The sequence below is a fragment of the Quercus lobata genome, chromosome 4, assembly GCF_001633185.2.
Source record: "Quercus lobata isolate SW786 chromosome 4, ValleyOak3.0 Primary Assembly, whole genome shotgun sequence".
NCBI classification, from domain to species: domain Eukaryota; kingdom Viridiplantae; phylum Streptophyta; class Magnoliopsida; order Fagales; family Fagaceae; genus Quercus; species Quercus lobata.
In genome coordinates, this window is record NC_044907.1 from 8,458,446 (window position 1) to 8,485,210 (window position 26,765).

Consider the following 26,765-nt stretch of genomic DNA (forward strand, 5'->3'; position numbering starts at 1 on the left):
AAAATTTAGTTACAAAACTTATTGGAATCTAAAGTTACAACTTTACTCAATGAAATAACATTAATATATATTTTGAAAATTTAAATTACATTTTCTTCATACTTTTTATACATGTGTTAAATTTTATGTTAATTAGACATGGGCCACACGGTTTTCATTGGATTCATTGTATATTGATTTGTTCTGTCTATTGGCTGGCTTACTGTACCGTAACAATGACCTAAACTTTAGCTTCTTCAATAATGCAACGGGAGCACCTAGTTCCACACCGCACGGTTTTTTCTTTGCAGTGGGCCAATCACTGACACATGCTTGTTATTTTCCAATGCATGATAACGATTCTTCCAAGAAAATATAAAGGAAAACTAATATATATATATATATATATATATTTTTTTTTTTTTTTTTGAAAAGAGGAAAACTAATAATGTTAAGACAAGTATGGTTCAGCTTTTTTAAATTGAATTTTTTGAAAAAGTGAAAATTAGGTTTTTTTTTTTTAATTGAAATGTTTGGTAAAAATGGTTAAAAAATACTTTTTTAAAAAAATGGAGTGTTTGATTAGTATTTATAAAAGTGACCATTTAAATTATAAATTATCAAAAAGGACAATTGTAAGGCCACGATTTTTAACGACCATGTTGGGCTCGTATGTAAAGAGCCCGAACAATATGATTTGTAAAGAGTGGGTTTGGAAAGGCCTGCCCTTGGGCGATGGGCTTCGGTCTGGTTCTGGTTTCATGAGAGCTCATACAAAGATATGTTTGGACTGTATAGCTGAGCCTTACATCGATGTAGTTTGAAAGGTTTAACTCCTCGGAATTAGTCCGAGGAGCATTACATTCTCACCATTCTTCCTCCTTTTTTGTCGTCCCCCTCCCTCTTTAGCTCTCTTTCCCTTTTATACTAGTATTCACTTCCCGTTCTTCATCTACGTGTCAGTTTTTCCTTATTTGGGGTAATTACTCGTCCTATCAATCCATACGTCAGAATGGTTGAGAAAAGCTGGATAGCATGGTATGGAGTATGGGCTTGTCAGGCGCTGGGCTCCACATTATGGTGTTGACAGCTTTCTTGTTTGTACTGCTCTTGTACTAAGTTTGTCCTTTTCTTCAGGCGTTTTGTGAGGTGTTGAGCGTGAGATCATCCTCAGCCACATTCTTGGGTCATTAAGGGGCTTTCATCATACGTCCTCGGCAGTAGGGCTCCTCGGTTTGGGCTTTGGGCCCTTAGTGTGAAATGGGCTAGGATTTCAAATTTCAGGCCCCACAATAGCCCCTCAAAATCCTGCTTCCCGACTTTTTAGTTGGAGAGGAGGGTTTTGGTGATATTGGGCCCACCTCGCGGCTTGCTCAAGTTCCGTACCTTATTGCTGTTTGTGTTTTTCCATTTGCATGGGAGATGTGCCGAATTAAGAGGCATTACTTTATTCTTTACCCGCGCAGTGTCCTTTGATGTTTCAGTATTCGAGGCGCGCCTTCACGAGGACCTTTAAATCTTGTGGTGAAGGATAGTGTTGGAAATTGTGCCAAAGCTGCCTTGTCCGCAGCGTTTCTTGGGAATCTGCTCAAATTAAATGACACCACTTTTACCCTTTATATAAGTAGGATAGGTGGTTATTCTCCTGGCATATAAACCCTTCTGCTCTCTTCAAAATCATAACCCTTTATCCATAACCAGTTCCCACATCCAGTGTCGTCTTCCCTTAGTGCAATATGTTTGAGGCTTGGGTGGAGGTGGAGGAACTTCACCCGCCACAGAGGCACCGGACCCTTCCAAGACTTAAGGTGGTGTGGTCTGGGCAGGGGAGACACAAATTTAAGGTAACCTCCCGTTTGGATAAAGTGGGGACGGTACCCCCACCTCTTTCAGTCAAAATCCGAAGCAGGTTCTGGTCACATCAAATTTTTGGTGTGTCAGAAGAAAGGTTTTCCGCCATCAGCACCGTCTGCTCTTTCACAGGCATGGTTCCGTGGAGTCTCGTCAACTTCCGGTTCCCTGCACCTTTTCTTCAACGGTGCTAGCCTCGAGTTGGACTCCCGGCACCTTTTCTTCAACGGTGCCAACCCGAAGTCGGGCTCTTTTGCTGCCTGAGTTATAGGCATGTAAAAGTATTGAGGAATGGCTTCCTTAGACGAAATTTTGAAGCGGCAGCACGTCTCTCCCCTGCACCTATTCTTTGGCTTTTCCTTAATTCCCTTGTATCTTTTCTTTTTGTTTTGTGTAGTTAGTTTCAGTATGAGCTTATTTAAGCTCTTTCAATGTACGCTGTACTGTTTCTTTGTCTTAATAAAAGAGGAATTTATTTCTTTTTAAATATTTTCCCTTTCCGTAACAATTATTTCGTGCATGGGTGTGCTAAATGTGTGTTTCCCTTTAATGATACTCAGAGCAGGAAACCTTGAAACAGAACTCTACTAATTCTAATTTACCGACATTACCAAGCATAATAATGATAATTCCCAGTAGATTAAAATCATAAAACTAACCGAGATAATGGCTGAGCGCTTCGTAATGCATGCGAGGCGACCGTCCGAGGACGATAAACTTTAGATAATTCGTCTGATAGGGTAACCGAGCAGCGAGGGGCTTTGACTGTGCTTTTGACAACATGTGGCCCTATATTGCATCAATCCTCTTGGTATTGGGGATCCGAGGGTAGACTGGGGAATTCATACAGTTTAGGGATTGGCCTAACTATCAATGGGGAACTCTTCTTCGGGGTAGATTCTAAGGGCCATATGACGTCCAGGTCGTGTCCATAGCTTGTAGTTTTTATGTTGAGTAGTTGGTTTCCCCATAGGCTTGAGTCCGAGGACCATACAAGGCCTTGGTTCTGTCCAAAACTTGTAGTTTTTTCTTTGAGTACTTGGTTTCCCCATAGGCTTGAGTCCAAGGACCATACAAGGCCTTGGTTCTGTCCAAAACTTGTAGTTTGTTCTTTTGAGTACTTGGTTTCCCCATAGGCTTGAGTTCGAGGACCATGCAAGGCCTTGATTCTGTCCAAAACTTGTAGTTTGTTCTTTTGAGTACTTGGTTTCCCCATAGGCTTGAGTCCGAGGACCATGCAAGGCCTTGGTTCTGTCCAAAACTTGTAGTTTGTTCTTTTGAGTACTTGGTTTCCCTATAGGCTTGAGTCCGAGGACCATGCAAGGCCTTGGTTCTGTCCAAAACTTGTAGTTTTTTCTTTGAGTAGTTGTTTTCTGTATTTATTTATTTATTTTTTGAAAGTTAGCCCCTAGACCAAGATGGGGAGAGTTAACTTGAGGCTGGAAGCCGTTAGTGTTGCCCGTGCCATTGGCACTGCAAGGCGTAGCCCCTAGCGGAAGTTTATGTCAGGGCAACAATTGCATGTCGCTGGAGATGGAGGAAACTTCGCGAACCTCTGCTTGATAGAGACTTGACTCCACCGCCATCTGCGCCAACGCACAAGCCTTCCCACAGACGGCGCCAGTTGTAAGGCCACAATTTTTAACGACCACGTTGGGCTCGTATGTAAAGGGCCCGAACAATATGATTTGTAGAGAGTGGGTTTGGAAAGGCCTGCCCTTGGGTGATGGGCTTCGGTCTGGTTCTGGTTTCATGAGAGCTCATACAAAGATAGGTTTGGACTGTATAGTTGAGCCTTACATCGATGTAGTTTGAAAGGTTTGACTCCTCGGAATTAGTCCGAGGAGCATTACATTCTCACTATTCTTCCTCCTTTTTTGTCGTCCCCCTCCCTCTTTAGCTCTTTTTCCCTTTTATACTAGTATTCACTTCCCGTTCTTCATCTACGTGTCAGTTTTTCCTTGTTTGGGGTAATTACTTGTCCTATCAATCCATACGTCAGAGTGGTTGGGAAAAACTGGATAGCATGGTATGGAGTATGGGCTTGTCAGGAGCTGGGCTCCACATTATGGTGTTGGCAGCTTTCTCGTTTGTACTGCTCTTGTACTGAGTTTGTCATTTTCTTCAGGCGTTTTGTGAGGTGTTGAGCGTGAGATCATCCTCGGCCACATTCTTGGGCCATTAAGGGGCTTTCATCATATGTCCTCGGCAGTAGGGCTCCTCGGCTTGGGCTTTGGGCCTTTAGTGTGAAATGGGCTGGGATTTCAAATTTCAGGCCCCACAACAATATTTATTTCATATTTAAATCAACTACTTAATAATACTTATTAAAAAAATACTTAATAATAATAATAACAATAACAACAATAATAATTTATTGTTAATTAAAATTTGTTGTAAAAATATTGTTAACTAAAATTTGTTGTAAAAATATTTTTACAATATTTTTACAACAAATTATTCGTGATAAGTTGTTACTGATTTTAATTTGAACAAACTAATTAAATTATTTTTTTCACTAGTATTAGCTAGTAACAACCTACCACTTAAGATTTATTATAAAAATATTGTGAAAATGTGGGGCCCAAATGATTTATGGGCCAGGCCCATCTACCCGGGGAGAACCCAAAGGCCCAAGCCGAGGAGGGCTATAGCCCAAACTTGACAAGGTGGCCTATGGATACCGCCGAGGGCAGTTCAGTCCTCGGCAGACCCAAAGTCCCCCCTCAGAGAGGAGGGTAAGAACGGTATAGGACTGAAACTTGGGAGAAAGATCTGAAATATCAAGGGAAAGCTGCCCTTACTGCCATTCAATGCTCTGAACCTGACAGAGCCGCATTCTTAGACTTTTTACAACCACTCCCAACGACTTTGAGTGAAAGCTGATGGGACAAATATCAACCTTGGAAATGCTGACCCTATACGTGGACGAAGGACAGTGAACCCAAGGGAATATAAAAGGAAAAATCAGTAACCTAAAGAAGAGGCTGGGAAAAATGGCCAAAAACCAGAGCCTCCCAGCCCACCTCCAGGAGAAAGACTCTATGGGTGAAGATAACCTAGACACGCGCGAATACCACGAAAAACCCACCGTTCGTCGATCAAGGCCTAGCCTTCCAAACCCACGCTCTACAAATGATATTGTTGGGGCCTCCTTACGTGCGAACCCAACACTGTTACGGTCCGCCACGAATCGTGTCCCCACAGAAAATATTATAGTAACATTTCTTAGTTCTAATTTTTTATTTTATTTTTCTTTTTATCTCTTTTACTCTTATCCATACGTTATTTATATTTTTTTCCTCTTTTTTTCTCCTCCACACACGTATTCTTTACCTTTTCCCGATCTTCACTTTTTGACTTTTCTTCTTCACCAGACTACTACCATTTTGTCCACTCTCGTTCCAAAACATACCATTTCTTTTTTCTCTTTCTCTACTTTCCTCCACAGATTCAGCCATATAGCCTACACCCACGCACTTCTTCACCTTGATCTTCTTTATTCTTTTCTTTTTCTCTAAATTAACCACACACAGCTCACACTCACGCACTTCTTCATCTTGATCTTCACAGGCAATTTCTCTTAATTTCACCAAAAATCTTCAATACCTCTCTCAGCCCACAGCCACGCCCTTCTTCACCTTGATCTTCACTGGTAATTCAGTTTTCAGTGTTGTGGGGACACGATTCGTGGCGGACCGTAACAGTGTTGGGTTCGCACGTAAGGAGGCCCCAACAATATCATTTGTAGAGCGTGGGTTTGGAAGGCGAGGCCTTGATCAACGAGCGGTGGGTTTTTCGTGGTATTCGCGCGTGTCTAGGTTACCTTCACCCATGGAGTCCTTCTCCTGGAGGTGGGCTGGGAGGCTCTGGTTTTTGGCCATTTTTCCCAGCCTCTTCTTTAGGTTACTGATTTTTCCTTTTATATTCCCTTGGGTTCACTGTCCTTCGTCCACGTATAGGGTCAGCATTTCCAAGGTTGATATTTGTCCCATCAGCTTTCACTCAAAGTCGTTGGGGGTGGTTGTAAAAAGTCTAAGAATGCGGCTCTGTCAGGTTCAGAGCATTGAATGGCAGTAAGGGCAGCTTTCCCTTGATATTTCAGATCTTTCTCCCAAGTTTCAGTCCTATACCGTTCTTACCCTCCTCTCTGAGGGGGGACTTTGGGTCTGCCGAGGACTGAACTGCCCTCGGCGGTATCCATAGGCCACCTTGTCAAGTTTGGGCTATAGCCCTCCTCGGCTTGGGCCTTTGGGTTCTCCCCGGGTAGATGGGCCTGGCCCATAAATCATTTGGGCCCCACAATAGCCCCTCAAAACCCGGCTGTCCAACCTTCTGGTTGGAAAGGGGGGTTTTGGCAATACCAAGCCCCTTCCCACGGCCCAGTTGGTTCGGCCTATTTAATAATGTTGGCGGCTCTTCATCTGCCCAAGAAACGCACCGGTCTAAGAGACAGTTTTTTGATTTCGCGCTCGATGCGTCCTTACCGTTTGGATACCCAAAACGCGCTTTTAATGGCCGCTACTTACGAGACTGCTTTTAATTCGGCGGTTGGTTTTGACGGGGTGGAGAATCGGAACCGGTGTGTTTGGGTTTGCAGAGTCCTTTGGAGATTTGAACCTATTAAATGCCCCCCGCTCCGCCCTCTGTATAAATAGGACAGGAGGAGATTACTGTTTTTGCAAAAAATCCCTTTTCATCCCTCTGAGATTTGAAATACTCGACCTTCCCTAGGGTTCATTTTACCCACTGGTTTACACACTAAATCGTGATACACTTTATTATAACAACGAGCGATGCAAGAGCAAAAACCCTCCCATAAACTCCACGTTCCAATAAAGCTCATAATGGCTCGATCGGGACAGGGGTGGCGAAGACTCAAAATCAGCCTCGCCCTTCTTTCAGTCAAAATCCGAAGCAGGGACCCATCACGTCACACTTTCGGCGTGACTGAGTCGAGAACATCCATCATCGGTACCAACCGCTCTCTCATGAGCATACATAGTATGGCCCCAGCGTGTGAGGAGTCAGGACCGAGGCAGAGACTAAGTGTCTCTGCTTCTTCCTCTCTTTGTTCACTGGTGGCCTTCTCCGCCTCCCTTCCCTAGTCTTCCCAGCACCAGATTCATCCTGGTGTTTTCACTTCTCCCTCTTTTGCTCCTTTTCCTTTCTTTTCACCTCTTCTCTCTTCTTCTCCTCCTTCTTTACTCATGTCCTCCACCTTCTTCATTCATCTCCTCCATCTTCTTCATTGATTTCTTCCTTACTATTTCCTTCTCCGTCGCTCTTCTAAAGGAAGGCTCTTATCGTTATACGAGCAGTATTGAGGCAGAGGTTGAAGAGACTTTGAAGACGAGTTTAAAAGACGCCTGACAGTTTACTTATCTGCACTACGGTTGTAATTGTTGCTCGGGCAGTTTATTTTGTATAGGCTCGTTTGTGCCCCTTTTTGTATGTTGTAATAATTTTTCACATTAATAAAGATCGTTGTTTATCTTATTTCGCATGTTATGTCTCTAAGTTTTTATAAATTTGCAAGCGCTGCTCGGCACAGTAATATAGCATCTAAATCAATGACGATTAGGACCAAAATACTTGATAATAAAAAAGATGTCGCCGTAACTTTAATAGAAGTACTTGGCATGATAAGGCCGACCAGTGAAAAGTAATACTTACCCCATGCTCGCCGAGGAGAACAACGAAAGTTTGATGCCGTGTGAGGAGTAACTGTTTGGGGGTATCTCACTCACTAAATGAACAGCTCTCTTGTACGGCTGAATGCTGGGGCGTTGCACCACCTTCCTTACACCTTTATTGGCCTTAACCCGTTATGGTGTTTAAGCCGTGGATGAAGTGACCTGAGCTTTTTATCGGGTAGCCCATCTTACGAAATTCAAGACCCTTCTCTTTCTCCTTTTTTTTTTTTTGTATATCCAAGTATTTTGGTTTCCCCATTGGCTTGGGTCCGAGGACCATGCAAGGCCTTGGTTCTGTTTATCCCTTTTTTCAGGTATCTCACAAGTTGCCAAGCAGGAGGTTGTCCTCGGCAACGGTTATTCCCCGGCGTGGGCCGTAGTCCGAGGACCCCCATGCAGAACGGGCCCGCGCCGCGGTTTTACTAGGCCCACAAATTAGGAGATATTTCCGTAGTCTTTAGTCACGCGGTACTTTTTGACGTCCCAGTGTTCGAGGTGTGACTTTCCCAGACTCCTTTAATCTCATGGTCGCAGCTGATGTTGGAAATCGAGCCGGAGGCATTTTGTCTGTAGCGCCTCTCGGGGACGCTGCGTGAATTAAATGCCCCTGCCTCATCTTTTCAAATAAATAGGAGAAAAAGTTGCTTTGCCTACGCACAAACCCTTTAGCTTCCTCCTTTAGGAAATCATGTTTGAGGCGAGGGTTAGGAAAAAAGAGCTTTCTTCGCCGCAGAAACGCCGTGTCCTCCCGAGACTCGAGGGAGTGATGTACGGGCCAAGGATGCATAAACTCAAGAGAAATTTCCACTTCGACAGAGGGAAAAGGATGTTTCCCCCTCTTCTAGTCAAAATCCGAAGCAGGTTCTGGTCATGCCAGATTTTTGGTATGTCCGCAGAAGGAATTTCCACCATCAGCACTGTCTACCTTGTAGCCGGCAAATTTTTGCGAGGGCTTCCCAACTTCCGGCTCTCTGCACCTTTTCTGTAGATGGTGTTAGCCTGAGGTCAGGTTCTTTGGCTGCCTGAGTTATGGGCATGTAGAAGCGTCGAGGAATAGTTTCCTGAGACGACATCTTGGGACAGTAGCCAATCTCTCCTCTGAGCTGTCTCCTCGGCTTTATCTTCACTCTTTTGCACTTTTCTTTTGCTTACGCAGTTAACTCTAATGTAAGCTTGTTTCAGCTTTTTACTGTACACTGTACTATTCCTTTGTCTTAATAAAAGGTGTGTTCATTCCTTTATACATGCTTTTTTTTTTTTAACAACTACTTTGTGCATGAATATCAAATCTAAATTTGCCCTTAATGATATTCCGGGCAGAAAAATGCCTTAACACAGATTCCCTCTAGTTTAAACCCACGCGTATTATCAAGTATAACAATGGTAATCCTCAATAAATTGAACTCTTGGAACTAACCAGGATAACTGCTGAGTGTTGCGCGACGCACGCCAGACCCACGTCCAAAACTTAGTTTTCCTCATCCAGGTAATTGGTTTCCCCAGAGGTTTGGGTCCGAGGACCATGCAATGCCTTGGTTCTGTCCAAAACTTAGTTTTCCACATCCAGGTAGTTGGTTTCCCCTGAGGCTTGGGTCCGTGGACCATGCAATGCCCTGGTTCTGTCCAAAACCTAGTTTTCCACATCCAGGTAGTTGGTTTCCCCTGAGGCTTGGGTCCGTGGACCATGCAATGCCCTGGTTCTGTCCAAAACCTAGTTTTCCACATCCAGGTAGTTGGTTTCCCCTGAGGCTTAGGTCCGAGGACCATGCAATGCCTTGGTTCTGTCCAAAACCTAGTTTTCATCAGATCCAGGTAGTCGGTTTCCCCTGAGGCTTGGGTCCGTGGACCATGCAATGCCTTGGTTCTGTCCAAAACCTAGTTTTCATCATCCAGGTAGTTGGTTTCTCCTGAGGCTTGGGTCCGAGGACCATGCAATGCCTTGATTCTGTCCAAAACCTAGTTTTCCACATCCAGGTAGTTGGTTTCCCCTGAGGCTTGGGTCCGAGGACCATACAATAGCTTGGTTCTGTCCAAAACCTAGTTTTCATCACATCCAGGTAGTTGGTTTCCCCTGAGGCTTGGGTCCGAGGACCATACAATGCCTTGGTTCTGTCCAAAACCTAGTTTTCCACATCCAGGTAGTTGGTTCCCCTGTCGAGGACATACAACCTAGTTTTCCTCACCAATCCACATACAGGTAGTTGGTTTCCCCTGAGGCTTGGGTCCGAGGACCATACAATGCCTTGGTTCTGTCCAAACCTAGTTTTCCACATCCAGGTAGTTGGTTTCCCCTGAGGCTTGGGTCCGAGGACCATACAATGCCTTGGTTCTGTCCAAAACCTAGTTTTCCACATCCAGGTAGTTGGTTTCCCCTGAGGCTTGGGTCCGAGGACCATACAATGCCTTGGTTCTGTCCAAAACCTAGTTTTCCACATCCAGGTAGTTGGTTTCCCCTGAGGCTTGGGTCCGAGGACCATACAATGCCTTGGTTCTGTCCAAAACCTAGTTTTCATAGGCGCTGGAACTTGGTTTTAAGGGAGTTAGCTCCTCGGCCAAGCCCCTAGAATCATTCGCGTGATTAACGCTGACGAACATAGCCCCTAATTAAGAAGCATAACCCCTAGGGGAACTTTACACTGGAGTTGGAACTTGGTTTTAAGGAGTTAGCCCCTCGACCAAGCCCCTAGTGTTTATCCATACGATTAACTCTACCAAGCGCCTAGCTTGCTCTTTACGAGGGACCTTGGCTTTGTGGGAGTTAGCTCCTCAGTCAAGCCCCTAGTCAAGGAACTTAGTCCCTAACGAGACTTTATACTAGAACTTACCCACGGTTAGAAATAGCGCCGGAGTTCTCTCGACCCACCGCCTATACCAACGCACAAGCCTTTCCCACAGACGGCGCCAATTGTGGGGACACGATTCGTGGCGGACCGTAACAGTGTTGGGTTCACACGTAAGGAGGCCCCAACAATATCATTTGTAGAGCGTGGGTTTGGAAGGCTAGGCCTTGATCGACGAACGGTGGGTTTTTCGTGGTATTCGCGCGTGTCTAAGTTATCTTCACCCATGGAGTCTTTCTCCTGGAGGTGGGCTGGGAGGCTCTGGTTTTTGGCCATTTTTCCCAGCCTCTTCTTTAGGTTACTGATTTTTCCTTTTATATTCCCTTGGGTTCACTGTCCTTCGTCCACGTATAGGGTCAGCATTTCCAAGGTTGATATTTGTCCCATCAGCTTTCACTCAAAGTCGTTGGGGGTGGTTGTAGAAAGTCTAAGAATGCGGCTCTGTCAGGTTCAGAGTATTGAATGGCAGTAAGGGCAGCTTTCCCTTGATATTTCAGATCTTTCTCCCAAGTTTCAGTCCTATACCGTTCTTACCCTCCTCTCTGAGGGGGGACTTTGGGTCTGCCGAGGACTGAACTGCCCTCGGCGGTATCCATAGGCCACCTTGTCAAGTTTGGGCTATAGCCCTCCTCGGCTTGGGCCTTTGGGTTCTCCCCGGATAGATGGGCCTGGCCCATAAATCATTTGGGCCCCACAGTTCTCGTTGGAGCATTTTTGGGTCTGTACACAGCACACACTATTAAAATACTTAGTGTTCTAAAAAAAAAAAATTGCATCTAAATTTTATTTATTTATTTATTTTTAACAATCCAACCTATGAAAAACGTCTTTTATTATTGGTCTGATAAGACAAAGGAAGATAAAAAGACAATTGATTTACTTCATCGTGAAGTCAAGTTAGACAAATTTCTGTTTTTTTTTTTAACATGCAGTGGGTGATGTGTTAAATTTTCTTGCAAAAATTGGAAACTGAATTTACAATTAACTGGATACTGAACATGTGGTTGTTATTCTCTCGATCTTAAGGCCAATCTTCATTAGCTGTTCAAATTTAGACTACTGGTACAAGGTTTCTCCAAAAAAAAATAAGGAAAAAGAGAGAGACTACTAATACAAAATGAAGAAATAAAAATTAGGCTGAAAAAAAAAATAAAACATTTCTTTAAAATATAAAGTTTAGTTACAAAATTAATTGGAACTTAATATTACAATCTTACTCAATGAAATAGATATTAATATATATTTTGAAACCCTTTCAGTTGCAAGTTTTTTTCTTCCTGACTCAAAGGGTCCGTTTGGGAGTTTATAAAGGAATGGAATAGAATGGAATGGAATGATCATTAAAGGAATGGAATGGAGTGGAATGTGATTTAAAAATCTTGTTTGGATGTTATAAAATAAAGGAATGGAATGGAATGGAAAGTAAGTAACACCATTTGGGAGTGACATTGGAAGGAAATGGAATAGAATCATTTTATAATAACATTACTATTATACCCTTTATTTTAAAGAATATAAAAAATAATCAATGAGAACTTATAATTGCTTTGAAATGCTTAGTATTTAGTAGATGATGTGAAACTAGTTAGCCACAATTGGGTCTGTGTTAGATTATTGAATTACAATATTGTTTTGTCAAGGTGAATAGATTGTATCACGCTAATCAATAATTTAACAGATGAAGATAATGGCATGAAAAATTAACAATAGTATAATTTCTTTATTTCAATTTGCAAATTTTTTTTAGGGGCTGCTAGTTTTAGATTGGATCTTTTTTGGCTGGTATGCTTTACAATGGATTTGATAATTTAATACATCTTCATCTCCCAATTTCATTAAGGAAAAAAAAATTATTGTAGCTAAAAAACAAGTTATGTATATTTCTATGTTGTAAAGCAATTCACACATCACATATTTATTCTCAACAAAATAAATATTGTCTAACAATGCAAACAAATATCTTTTAAAAAAAAAACTCCGGCAATGAGTCATGCCAAAACAAGACAAAATAACATAATCCATTCCAAAACTAAGTTGGCCAAAAAATCCCACACTTTTTTAATTTTTAGGTCTAGACATCAGTGTCAATAAGACACATTTGTGCTCATGATCTGGGCAACCAAAGAACATCTCTTTATATGTTGGATTTTCCATAAAAAATATGTAGGCCTCAGGCATAAAAAAATTTATATTAAAAATAATCTACTCCAACTTATTAAAGTTCTAAACTACTATTATTTTAATTAAAATACTTTTCATTTTATTTTCTTCTCATTTTAAATTTTTTTTACTCTTGTTTTTTTCTTAACCACATACATGTCCTTGTACACTAGCTTTAACATCTTAATAAGTTGTAAACAAATGCATAAAATATATTATGTATATATTTTGTTTAGACAGAAAGGGAATTGATGTTGATAAATTATAACATAGATTGATGGATAGAAAAGGGAACTATCTTGGTCTGATATTGGTTTTGTTATTTGCATTGCAAGAATTCTGTTGTGATTTCATGAATAAGTAGTGGGCAATAAATTTGTTTGAATTATTTTTGGCTAAGAATATATTCAATGAAATGCCTTGATTTGAATTTGGGCAGAGTCATGTTACTCAGTCCTAGGCTGAATCATTTTCATGTTCAACATTAATAGTAAAAAAATAATTTTCTATGCTAACTCAGTGTATGATTTTCTACAACAGTGCATTACTTTCTAGTTTCTTATCATTTAAATTTTTTTTTACTCTTGCTTTTTTCTTAACCACACACCTGTCTTTTGTCTAAACTTGTACACTAGCTTTTGTAGACATTTCCTCTTAACCATACACGTGGTGAAGCCTTGGAGCTATTAACTAATTGGATGGTTGACTTAAAACTGCAAGTGTACGTAACACACCACTTGCTTCATAAATAACAGAAGAATCAAAGAGGAAACAGAGTAAAAAGCAAATTTGAGTTCTCTAGCGGTTTTCAATTTCAAATTCACAGCAGTTTTCCAGCAATTCTCACTTTCAAATTTCTAAATACAATTTTTTTTTAGTTGTACAGGTAACAGCAGTTTTCGTTTCTTTTCACTTTCAAGGTTTTTTCGTTTCTTTTCACTTTCAAGGTTTTTTCGTTTCTTTTCACTTTCAAGGTTTTTTGTTGTACAGAATGTAGTTTGTTTTGGTTTTTAGGTGTACAAAAACACTATATATCACTCTCATGAATCACTAGCAAATAGTTCATAAAAAAATAAAAAAAAAAAAGACTAGCAAACAACCGAAAAGAAAAAGATAGACATACTTGGTTTGAGCAATATCTGAAAATTGCAACAGACAAAAAACAAAAAAGGACCAGCAGCAGCAGCTTCACTTTGTAGAGGAAGGACAATATTGTGCAAGAATTATAGCTTTATTTTTCTTACGACTGAATGAGAAAAAAATGGCTGATATTAAAGGGGTATTTTAGGGATTTTAACAAAAATTTCATTAAACCTAAATTCATTCCCTCCCATTCCTCCCAATTTTTAGGGGAACAAAAATTTGAGGTTTTGAGGGAAAAGGGAGGAATGAGCATTCCCTCCTAACCATTCCATTCTCTCCCACTTAAACTCTCAAACAAGGGAATTGACATTCCATTCCCTCCGTTAAAACTCCCAAACAAGAGGAGGGAAGAATATTCTAAAAATATTCATTTTATTCCATTCCATTCCCTCCTCCCAAACGGAGCCAAAGTGATAGTTTAAATTGGGCACGAAATCAACTTAGACCGATCCATAAACACCCCTCTATTTTCCAGGAAAGAAATTCAAAAACGAAAAATAGCGTTGGGTCACTCCCACGTCATTTTCCTTTTTTTTTTTTTTTTTTTGGTTCCGGTGGAGTAGTAGGACCAACCTTTAAGACATGGTCATATTGGTAATTTGCTCTGGTGGAGGACCCACCTTTAATTTGACATGGTCCCACCGGTTTTCAATGGATTCATTGTATACTGGTGATTTGTTCGACCACACGGTTTTCATTGGATTCATTGTAACGACGACCTAGACTTTAGCTTCAATAATGCAAGGGCCAATCACTGACTTGTTGCTTCTTGTTATTTTCCTATGCATGATAACGATTCTTCTAAGAAATTATAAAGGAAAACTGATAATGTTAACACTTCCACTTTAAAACTTGATTTTTCTTCGCAGCACTATTACCTTCACCAACATTGGAGCACTTCAAGCCCATCCTCTAGCTTTCGTATTGCTCTTCGAAGTTCCTTTTCCACGCTACAAAGAAATGGCCGAAGGACTGCTCTATGGCGTTGCACAAAAAATCATTGAAGAATTGGGCTCTTGGGCTTTCAAAGAGGTCGCATCACTTTGGGATGTCGAAGCTGATGTTGAAAACATCAAGAACACTGTTTCCACTATTCAAGCTGTACTTCGGGATGCAGCAAAGCAGCAGAGTCATAGCGATCAAGTTAAGGACTGGCTCGAAAAGCTCAAGGAGGTAGTTTATGAAGCAGATGACTTGTTGGGTGAGTTCTTTGCTGAAGCTTTACGACAAGGAGGGACGAGTGGGATTATTCCTAAAAAGGTACGCAATTTCTTTTCAACTCCAAGCCGACTTGCTTTACGTCGAGAGATGAGTGGTAAAATAAATGCGATGAAGCAGAAACTAAATGCAATAGCGGAAGATAGGAAATTGTTTCACTTGACTGTAGAGGCTCCTGTGATTATGGATAGGGAAGAGACTCACTCATTTGTGCTTGATGAAAAGGTTATTGGAAGAGAAGATGATAAGAAGGCTATCATAAAACGGTTGTTGGAGCCTAATAATGAAGAGAATGTTTCAACTGTTCCTATAGTGGGGATTGGTGGGTTAGGGAAAACCACCCTTGCTCAATTTGTATACAATGACAAGAACATCAAAGAACATTTTGAGCTAAAAATGTGGATATGTATATCTGATGTCTTTGATGTGAAAATGATTATTCAAAAAATAATATCGGCTACTGGTATGGAACCTGTAGACCATAGCATGGATAAATTACAAGATCAACTTCGAAAAATAATTAATCAAAAGAAGTACTTACTTGTCTTGGATGATGTGTGGAATGAGGATCATCACAAATGGGAAAGGTTGAAAGACCTTTTAGTGGGTGGTGCTAAGGGAAGTAAAATTGTGATAACTACACGTGCGAGATTGGTAGCAGAGATTACATGCCCAGATTCAATATACACTCTTAAAGGTCTTAATGCAGAACAGTCTTGGTTTTTATTCAAGCAAATAGCATTTAGAAAAGGGCAAGGGCAAGGGACCAATAATCCTAGACTAGAAGAAATTGGAAGGGAAATTGTGCACAAATGTCAAGGGGTACCCCTTGCCATAAAGTCTATAGGAAATGTATTGTGCTTGGAAAAAACAGAGCAGAAATGGTCATATGTCAATAATAATATACTAGAAATTGCAACTCATCAAAAAAATGACATTTTTCCAATTCTGAAGTTGAGTTATGATCATCTTCCATCACATTTAAAAAGTTGTTTTGCCTTTTGTTCCTTGTTTCCTAAAGACTATGAGATCGATAAGGTGACACTCATACAACTATGGATAGCACAAGGTTTCATCCGACCATCAAACAAAAACCAAGAATTAGAAGATGTTGCAGATGAGTATTTCAAGGATTTGCTTTGGAGGTCCTTCTTTGAAGAAGCAATGGGAGGATTAAAATACAAGATGCATGATTTAATTCATGATCTTGCACGATTAGTTGCAGGGGCAGAGTGCACAATAATTACTTTGGATGGAAACAATTTTGATGAAAAAACTCGTCATGTGTCAATTCCATCTTATATTGACTCGTCTTTTATTGACACTTCAAGTTTCCTAGTTAGAGCAGAGAAGTTACGTACATGTCTTCTAACATTTGTACCTAGTTACGGTCATAGGGCGGGGGAAATAGACAAATCAATGATGAATGAACTTATTTTGAGTTGCAGAAGATTGCGTGCATTGGGTTTACCGGGAGTGCATATTGAGAGAGTACCAGATTCTATTGAAAAGTTAATACATCTTACTTTCCTTGATTTTTCTGAGAATCGAGGTATTGAAACTCTCCCTAATGCTATTTCTAGACTTTGGAAATTGCAAACACTAAAAGTCAATTATTGTGTGAATCTTAAAGAATTACCTGGAGACATTAGATTTTTGGTTGGCCTCAGGCATCTTGAGAATTTCTTTTGTGACCGTTTGAGTCATATGCCTGTTGGATTAGGGCAAATGACATGCCTTCAAACGTTATCAACATTTGTTGTGAAACACAACCAAGCTTCTACCTCTGGGCCTATTAGTAGTGGGCTAGCCGAATTGAATTCGCTAAACTCCTTGAGAGGAGAACTAAGAATCTCAAATTTGAGATGTTTGGAAGATGTTTATTCAGAACCCAGTGCTGCCAATTTTAGGGCAAAACAATATCTTGAAAGGTTGACATTAAGATGGCATACAGATAGTCGACTTATTCATTCTGATGACGACAACGACATCGATGGTGATGAGAAGTTATTAGAAGGCCTCGAACCACACCAAAATCTTAAATCGTTGACTGTGGAAGGGTATGGGGGTGTGAGAATTTCAAGTTGGCTTCCTTTGCTCACAAATCTGGTTTGGTTATGTATATATGATTGTAAGAGATGTCAACAGCTTCCGCGACTGTCTCAACTCCACTCTCTAGAATCTCTATCGGTTAGTTGCATGGAAGTTTTGGAGTACATATCAGATGGTGATATAAATGAGGAGGTTCCTACTTTATCCTTCTTCCCATCGCTAAAGTCAATTCATATTGTCCGCTGCCCTAATCTGAAGGGATGGTGGAGGAGCACATCAACAACAGATCACCAACAACATCCGCATCACCAGTCACTGCCTTCATTCCGTCGTCTTTCTAAGTTATATATTGCGGATTGCCCTAATCTAACTTCCCTGCCTCCATTTCCGTATCTTGAAGAAAGTCTAGAGTTGCGTAGAGTCAGTTTGAAATTTTTACAACCGACAATAGCGATGACTTCTTCGCTTCCTTCTTCCTCCTCTTTCTTGTCCTCTCCTTTTTCCAAATTAAAGTCTATGACTTTAGTTTCTATAGAGGATACAGAGGCTCTACCAGATGATTGGTTGTCAAACCTGAGTTCTCTCAAGCAACTATCCATAAGAGGAGGCCCTAAGCTGAAATCTCTTTCTCTAGCCGTGCACCATCTCACCTCACTGGAGCGCTTGTCGATTGTTGATTGTGAGCTGTTTGATTCGATTAGTGACATGGGTGATGATGGCACCGAATGGCAGCATCTTAAATGCCTCAGTTCTTTGCATTACGAAAGAGTTCCGAATTTGACGTTTTTCCCAGAGTTCACCTCAGTTGTACACCTTCAAATTGTACACAGCCACAACCTAACATCAATTCCCAATGGGATTAGTAATCTCACGTCCCTTGAAGATCTTTGGATTTACGATTGTCCAAATCTCAAATCACTCCCTGATGAGATGGTATCTCTCAAGTCTTTACAAAAGCTAACAATTTATGGATGTCCCGACTTGGAGAAAAGATGTGAAAGGGGAAATGGGGAAGACTGGTTCAAAATCGCTCACGTCCCTGTTATTGAAATTGGAAATTGGTGATTTTATATGCTGAAAGAATGTGAACCAGTCCATTTTTCAGTCAGTTCCTCTTGAGCTACCTCAAGAACGCTAGCACTCTCAGCCTCGACCATGCCACTCGCCACATAACCTCTGGTATGTCTTATCTCATAGGAGTATAATTTAAGTATGGCTGCTGAGAAAACATAGTAAATTTTTGGGAATTTTATTCTTTAAATTTTGTTGATTTCCAAAAAATAAAGAAATTTTTAATTATCTTTTTTTATTTTTTTTATTTTTTGTGGGTTTCCAAAATATAAGAACAATAAATATACTCAACCATGGTATATAATTATGTTGGGTTCGCTTTAGTGAAACTTTTCGGTTTTTCATGCTTTCTAACAATGAAAAATCCAAGATTGATTTGAGAGAAACCAAACTGTTGGATATTGTTTATAAGTTTTTCTTCTGGTTAGTTTTTTCAACAAGAAAGATTTGGCCAACCCAATATCATCCATGAACAAGTGCTCTTTCCAGTTGTTCACTCTCTTTTTGTTTTTTTCTTTTTTTCTTTTTTGGAATGCAACTCATTTTCTTAGTTTATTGATTTTTAATTTAAGCCTTTTGCAAAAACGCAGTTGTTATTTTGATTCATGCAATGAGGAGCCAAGGATTCCATTGTTATATAAACCCTAAACCCTAAAAGCTCTATGAGATTCGCATTGCATTTCTAGGATGCCAATAGTAATGCACTGAAACAGAATTTAATGTTTTTAATTTTTCGTTGTTATTGGAATATTGTTATCCTTTTTGTCATTGCATAATCCTGCTCCTTTGTAATCTGTTTACATGAATGGCCTTAAAATGAATATGCCTTTTGTTGATCAACAGATTTAATGGGATTAATCATCGAGTGAGTATGGATCATCTAAAAAATATGAAGATTTTTGTGGAAAATATGGCGAAGGGTCTATTCCTTGGGTACTTTGAGGATTTCGGAAACTGATCTAGCTCAGGTACTTGGTTAGAGTCACCTGTAATCAAAGGTTATTGAGTAATTTGGAGTAGTGTTCCAGTGGGATCTCTGATTTTTGGCATTTAACACTACGGTGATATTGAGTTAATCAATATTCTTCCAAAAAAAAATAAAAGCTTAATAAATATCACAAAGTCACTAATGGGGAAGAGGGGACGGTCCACCTAAAAAATTTCATGTCCTATAGTTGATAGGGCCTGAACTTGGTTCATCTTCTTTGTTTCTAGATAAATGTAGATTAATTATGAATCCTAATCTTTTGTAGTGATTCAAATGCTACGTTCTTAACTCTTCTTCTTTGTTCTCTTTGTGTTTTTTGATGATCTCCCAGTTTATTTGATCTTAGATGGAAAACAAATTGGAAGCATGAAACAAAACTAGGGATAAATATCTGAGCCTGTTGAGAACCTTTCGGGCAAGTGCAGTGAGTGAACAGCTCGGCTAATTATCTTGTTTTGTGTTTCTTTTTCCCCCAAGGGGAAAAAAGAGGGGTGGGTGGGTTGTTTGGGGGGGGGGGGGGTGGGAGACGAGTAAATCCTTTACTTGTTTCTTTGTTCTAAGCCTCTGTACCTTGGTATAAATGATAAGACTGCACTTTTGGGTTTGCAGAGTTGATTTTAAATAAACGAATTGAAATTTGGCACTTGGAGATGTTGGAATAGATTTATGGTGAATAATCATTATTCAGTAGGATGATCTAGTCGGACCCAACAACACAGCCTTAGTCCTAAAATTTTTGGGGTTGGCTATGTTTTACTGGATTAATATTAAATGCATTTCAGAAATATGATCTTCTCCTGAACTTAACAGCAAAGAAAAAAAAAAGACCCAAAGATATGATTTGCTTCAAAGTTTCTATAGGTCCATATATCTCTGTCAAAATTCAGTCCTCTTGTTCCCCTTCAATTGAGAGCATAGTGATTTTTTTGATCATTTGATTCTGTGTGCAGAATATAGGCAGGCTTGGAATATAAAAACTGCAAAGAGTTGGTTGTTTATCCAAAGCGAGTTGGTATTGCAATTATCAAGCCACCACTGAAAAATTAAGTGGTAAGTCATTTAAGTTTCATATATGGTTATTTATTTATGTACTCGAACCTATGTTTCGTAGTGTGGCATGGAAAAAGACCCCAGCTTGGTATTAACTCCCCTGTTTCTTTATATTCATGCATCGCCTTTCTAAGTTCCCTATGATTTTTAGATACTACTCTCTCTCTCTTTTCATTCCGCATTTTCATTTTAGGTATGGTGATTATCTCAGTTATAGGAGTCTCTAAGCCAGAGCTTTGAATACTTAAACAGACAAGATTTCAATAGTTTATATGTCTTCCAACCATACTGGTAAAAACGAATATGCAGCAACTAGCAAAAAGTAAATTGGTAAGATCTCATTCTCATCTTTATTATATCTTACCATATAGATTAGGCTAAAAGGTTCTCTTGTTGGAAATTTAATTGTAAGATGGTGAAAACACTTATTTTCCTCTGTTTTCCTTTTTTTAATTTTTAATTTATTAATTGAATTTAATTTTTATATGCTGGAATGGATGAAGATGATGGTTTGCTGGTAGCAATTCGATTACTACATGGTTGTAGATATAGCTTAATATCTCATTCCTTGTGAAGCATTAGTTTACGTTCATGTCAAAATATTGGAAATGTTTGCTCTTTCCTATGTACATAAGCAGGACTCAGAATGCATCCCTTTGAAATGGGAGGTAGAGTGGAGATAGGATTCAAACTTAAGAACACATATTTTGATGCCATGATAAACTACTAGTTGTCCCAAAAACTTAAACTGATAGGAAATTTTTCCTATGTTAACCATTATTGTAACAATTATAATGTAGAGTTTGTCCTGACTAAACCAGGTAACTCAACTTTTACAGGTTACATGGCTAAAGCCACCAATATTTTCTCTTAAAGCTATGAAGTTGCTGCATCAACACTCGACAGTCAGTGCAGGGCGTGTGTTTTTGTGTAGTAGAGTGGAAAAAAAAAAAGGTAAGATAAGATATTTATTAAAATATTATGTCTACTTTTGGCTCTTTTTAGGATGAACGCTTTGACATAAGGGAAATTGTTGTTGCACACCGTGGAGTGCACACTCCGTACACACAACACTTTGGAAATCATGTGTTGAAAACACAATTTCTCACTTAAATTGTGAAATCATGTTTTAAATCCACGATTTCAGTTGACGTGGCATGCACACGCCATATACACCGTTGTGTAATTAACAACGCTCTTGACATAATATGCAATTTGTCTATAATACTTTCACAATCCGGGATGCTACCAACTTTTAGGTCACGCATTGGAATTGATGATGCCAACAGGTTCTTTGACTTCTGTATTACTGGCCCACTGGAGTTTTCCTTGGCTATTAGTGGTCTTGCAACTCCCTGACTTAGAATTAATGTGGGGTACCAAAGAAAGAAAGTGTAGCAATAAGACGGGGAGGGAACTTCTGAAGTTAGTTTGGATGCACTAGCAACAAAGGGAAATCAAATTACAAAATGATGTATTCAATCTTTTTCCGACTGGGAATGTCACCAACAGCAATTCTCTATTGTTGATTTTTGTCATTTCATGATGAACTGAACTGCATTCCAGTATTGCAATTCCATGTTTCAAGGTCCTGTAAGGTAGATCATGAATATTTCACAGGTTGCTTTTGGTATTTTTGGGTAAATCCACTAAGATTATGTCTTGATACTTGAATTAATGATGAGGAAGATTTGGCCAATGAGCTCTAACTCAACGGGCACCTCTTCCCCTTATAAGTGCTAGGTGGAGGGATGTGTCTTGGGTTCAGTACTGTGTTCTGTCTACTTACCTTTTACCATTTAGCTGCACCTATTGAACCAATTCCCTACCTGCCTTTGGCATTCGAATGTCTCCATATGATTAAAAGTCTCTAAACTATTTTTGCATTGTCTTTATAGTGGTTATATATCTATTTTTAATGCAAAATTTGTGTTTCTTTGCATTATTGAAATGAAAATAGCATATAAAAATTTCCGAATGACTTTCATTTTATTCATCCTTTAGAGTTTGGTCATATTATGACACTTTTTTTTTTCCAGAAGAAGCACAGTTTTGGGCACTGCTTGAATGAATTCAGTCTTTTGCCTTGCCAATGACCATCTGTTGTGGCTTCCAGAATTCCTGATCTTGTTGATAATTAATGATATATAATTGTTAGATAATAGTCTTTATAAAGAGTACAGCTACTATCATCATCATTTGAATATGCCATGGATGCTTGACCTAATTGATAACTAGTGTGTGTGTGTGTGTGTTTTGGTATAATGTGAATCCAAAAATATCCTCGGTTCCCATTCATATGCCACCACATCAAAGAATACTACAAATTTTGTAAGAACAATGTTGTGATACTTTACTAGCTACCCTCAACTTTGTGACATGGTCTTCTCTTGAATCGAGGCATGTTGTTGTTTTCCAGCCCTTGGAAGACATTCACATTCATTCTTCCTTTTATTTCAGGTTGGATGATTTTATCAGAAATTTGATTCTATATGCTGGGAAGCAGGAGCCAGTTAGCCACAGGAGCATTGAATACTAGGTGGACGTGTTTGAGAGTGTGTTTCTTCTTACTACACTAGTAATAAAAATATTTAGAGACTAGCAAAAAGCTGTATCTCATTTCTTCTTACTTCATGTGTTTTGAAATTGTTTTTGCCAGTTGGTAGAAATATTATTGTTTTGGTGTTTCCTCTCTTTTCTTTTCAAATTTATTTTGCAAACTTATGTTTGATAGGATGGAATGGATGAAGATTGTGGCTTGGTGTTAGCAATTAGAGAGCTGCCTAGTTTCAGTGTTGCTTAATTTCCGAAGACTGATCGTTTGACTTTTCAATGACTCCTTGTGAAGCATCAGCTTTATGTTCATGTAAAAATATTACTGATGATTTTTACGCAAGCTATTTATATGGTTTTCAAATTGTCACTATTTTGTACATATCAGTACTCAAAAAGACAAAAACCATCCTTTAGAAATTACATAACAAAAGAACTATCAAGGGAAATATTTTAGTGGGTCAAAATTTGTCAATTACAACAGGATTGGATGTTCCAGTGCTTGTAGCCTTTTCTTCTTCATAAGTCTAGAAATGGATATTCTTAAGTTGGTGAGAATGCCATCAGTTCATGCACTAACAATATGTGAGTGAGTAGTACAACTTACTAAAAAAATTAAGTGATTATCATTTTCATGATTTACATTAGACTTAGCTGTTGGAGCAGGAAAAAATAGAATGTTTTTCCTAAGAGATAATGGTTTGTTTCTTCGGTAGTTTTTCTTAGTAAGCATTTAATGCCTTTAAGCAGCCTCACATTCTTGGGGGAACTTAGAATACCATATAAGTTTTTTTTTTTTTCTTTTCTCTTTTTCCTTTTTTTTTGGGTGATTAGTACTTAGCATACCATATAGTTATAATTCCATCCAAGGACAATTTAATTATATGAAATCTCTGAAATATTATGTGAATTCAACATCTTCTGTTATGAAGCATACAAATTCGCAAGTTGTTAAAAAACTTTCTGATTGAATGCTAAAAAACCAATAACTATAGAATGGAGAAAATTATGATATTTTTACAAATTATTAATGCTACAAAGAAAATGTTAAATGAATTCATGATACTTATTAGACCTTTTCATCTAAAAATAATTAGTAACTCATATTGGACTGACTAGCCGTTGCTGCAGGGCAAAAAATGTGACTTTCCATATCAGAGGACTCCTAAGACTTCCATGATAAAGGTTCTTTTCTTAGATATGCATTTGAACTTTCATCTTTGAAGTAGCCTAACATTCTTGGAGTTAATTAGCGTATTATAAAAGTTATAATCAAGCGATGGACAACTGACTACATGAAATATTTAAAATAACATATGAATTGAGAATGTTCTGTTTTCAAGCATAGAAATTCATGAGTTGTCAATAATCTTTCAAATTGAGTCCAATGTAACAGTAGCAATTGAATGGAGGAAAAAGTGGCCGCTTTTATAACAATTTGGGTCCCAAAGAGGAAATTTATTTTCAGTGTCCAAATGCTAATTAGACCTGCAATATCTTTGTATTAATTTTACGATTATGTCAACTTTTTCTGTTAGTGGAGCTCATTTTCTTGGTGACTCTGGATGTGAACACAAATCCCCTGCCGTTTCATTCCATGAATACTTTTCGATGCAGAAATTTTCTTTTAAGGTGAAGTGAGGCCCATTCTCAATTCCAATGTATGAAATTCCTAGTTTTCTACCTGAACTATTGCATCAATAACTCTTCATTGTAGATACTGCGGAATATTACTTTGGTTCCTCTTTCAAAATTCTGGGATTGAGAACATGTTAGATCAATCCATGCGCTCGCTAACATCAGGGAATGCAAGCTTTGTGCGTAAGTCATGTACAATGTTTTACATTGTTGTTGTTCTTGCCCATATGGTTTTCAAAGTTTTTGTTAAGAACATATCATTTGAAGTGTTTAACTTGAATTCATTTGGTTTAATGTCTCCTGGGTGATTGAAACGTTATATTCTAAATCCTATAATAGCAAAAATGTCTTTACACATGTAACGTGGAAACCTTAAAATCTGCGTACATTATATAATTAATAGAACATAGAAAATTTACCAATGGTACATTTCAGTCCGTTTTCTTGTTTCATAATTCATTTCATCTCTTGACCTTACTGAATAGGTTTTTTCGGTTATACACTTACTATGTCAAGATGGTAACATATACAATACGGATTTGTTCAAACATACAAGTTCATTTGTCATTGATCAAGAAACTGTAAGCACAGAATAAAATGTGGAATTTTGTCCTAACTAAGCCGGGTGACTCACTTTTCACAGGTTACAGGACAAATGAAGCCAATATCATCTCTTAAAAATGTGAAGTTGATGCATCAACCATTTGAGTAGGGCTTGTGCTTTTGTGCAATAGAGTGGCACTAAAATGTAGGGGTAAATATTGATTAAGTAACTGTTTTTTTTTTCCATAATAACTGTCTACTTTTGGTTTCATTTAGGATGACTGTTGTGCTATAATTCGCACCCTATCTCATGACTACTTTTATTTCCAACAGTCCAAGAATGCAAACATCACATGTTGGAGCAGATGATGCAACCAGTTGCTCTGACTTCATTATTACTAGCCCAGAGGAATTTCATTTGTTATCAGGGTCTTGCAATTCCCTCCCTGCTTTACAAGAAATGTGGATTACCAAAAAGACAAAGTGTTACATGGTTTGAATTAGTTCCATTTATACACGTTCAACACCAAACGAAATTTGGTGATTGCTTATTAATAGGATGAGAAGATATCAATGGCGACAAATAAATAGGCTTTGCACTTGTATATATAGCCAGTCATGCTTAGTTCTTTAAAATGCACAACTTTGGTCTTTTGCAGACCGGGTTTAGACTTTAGAGAATTTGAAAATACTTGTTTGCTAGGTTTGGTGAGAGAGCGTTCTTTGGGTGTACTTGGGGCTTGGGTTTTGTGAGAGTGTTTTTGTGTCACTTTTGTAATCTTCTTATTTTTTTAATGAAACTATCTCTGGTGCTGCCCGTGGATGTAGGCCTAAGGCCAAACCACGTAAATCTGTGTTCTCTATGTGATTGTTTCTCCTATTTTTCTACTTTTGTTTCAAACAAACCCACTTTTTTTTTATTTTTTTGCTTCACTCATAACCTAAAAAATAAAAATAAATCAAGGCTTCTGCTATCTCAACATAAAGTATAAATACTAGGACAGGAGTGGAACTTCAAAATTTAGTTTGGAATCTATGCACTAGAGATAAAGGGTATTTATGATGACAATGATTTATTGTGCCAATAGATGTTTTGTTGGTTAAAATAAATGTAGATGGGTGTAAGCCCAACTATCCAAAGTAAGTCTAATCACTTTATTAATAATTTTGCTTTAAAAACAAATCTAATCACTATTGTTACTAGTAGTTAAATCATTAATTAACTATTATTAATTAATATGCTTAATTTTACTTAACTACTAAATTAGTTAAGTAAAGCAAACTATAGTTTAATTAGAAGACACTAGAAACAAGAGATAGATAAGGATATCTTACTAAAGAAATTTTTATTGAAAAAAAAAACCCAAATACTACAGGCACAAGCTACCTCCACCCAGATCTTATTTTTTGTGATCAACTATCAATCATTACCAACCAAATCTGGTGGATTCCTTTTATCAAATATCTTACAATGTTAAAAGTGGTTGATGTTTTAGTCTGATTTTAAGGAGCTATCCTTAGGAGCAGATGTCATAGGTTAAAACCATTTTAAAAATAAAGAAAAATCTTACAATGTTGAATTTGTAAAAATTGGTCCAGATAACGTTAATGTCGGTGTAATATCTCAAAGGATCCCACTTACTACAACTTGTGTTTCCTATAGTGTACCCTCTGGATCCTATTACATAGTGAATCCTAGCATTAGTTTTCTATTTGAGTTTCACTGTTCACAGAAAAATTAGGATGAGAAGCAGAATGAACTAGTGTTTGCAGGAAAATACCATGACCATGAGTTGGGGTGTAAAGCAGCCCTTCAACTGAAGTTCAAAAAGAAAGGAGGCCTAAGGCCCGACATTCACATTGTGTCTAGTATGCTTTTGATGCAAGTTGGGGGAATAAAACATATAGCTTCCTTCTTTTGATCTTAGTGGCTATAACTTTCATGCTTTCTCTTTTGCTTTGGTTATTTGAATATGGCTATAA

At 38.6% G+C, this 26,765-nt stretch overlaps 1 protein-coding gene across 3 annotated transcripts; it reads left to right on the forward strand.

Annotated features, from left to right (window-relative positions):
* The first annotated feature begins 14,419 nt into the window (after window positions 1-14,419).
* Window positions 14,420-25,453, forward strand: LOC115986399 (putative disease resistance protein RGA4). 3 transcript variants are annotated; one of them, XM_031109391.1, is made up of 11 exons: window positions 14,420-18,118; window positions 18,854-18,978; window positions 19,949-20,048; window positions 20,242-20,378; window positions 20,888-21,002; window positions 21,338-21,646; window positions 22,509-23,786; window positions 24,140-24,233; window positions 24,319-24,422; window positions 24,883-24,987; window positions 25,116-25,453. In XM_031109391.1, exon 1 carries the CDS (start codon window positions 14,630-14,632, stop codon window positions 18,002-18,004), a length of 3,375 nt encoding a protein of 1,124 aa, XP_030965251.1. In that variant the 5' UTR covers window positions 14,420-14,629; the 3' UTR covers window positions 18,005-18,118; window positions 18,854-18,978; window positions 19,949-20,048; window positions 20,242-20,378; window positions 20,888-21,002; window positions 21,338-21,646; window positions 22,509-23,786; window positions 24,140-24,233; window positions 24,319-24,422; window positions 24,883-24,987; window positions 25,116-25,453. The 3 variants fall into 3 exon arrangements, 2 of the variants coding, with proteins under 2 accessions (XP_030965251.1, XP_030965252.1); XM_031109392.1 differs by lacking the exon at window positions 18,854-18,978; XR_004090712.1 differs by lacking the exon at window positions 18,854-18,978 and having other exon boundaries at window positions 14,847-14,929.
* The last annotated feature ends 1,312 nt before the right edge of the window (window positions 25,454-26,765 follow it).

Coding starts and splice junctions, on each gene's coding strand:
- LOC115986399 (XM_031109391.1), top strand. CDS start 14,630: ATGGCCGAAGGACTGCTCTATGGCGTTGCACAAAAAATCATTGAAGAA.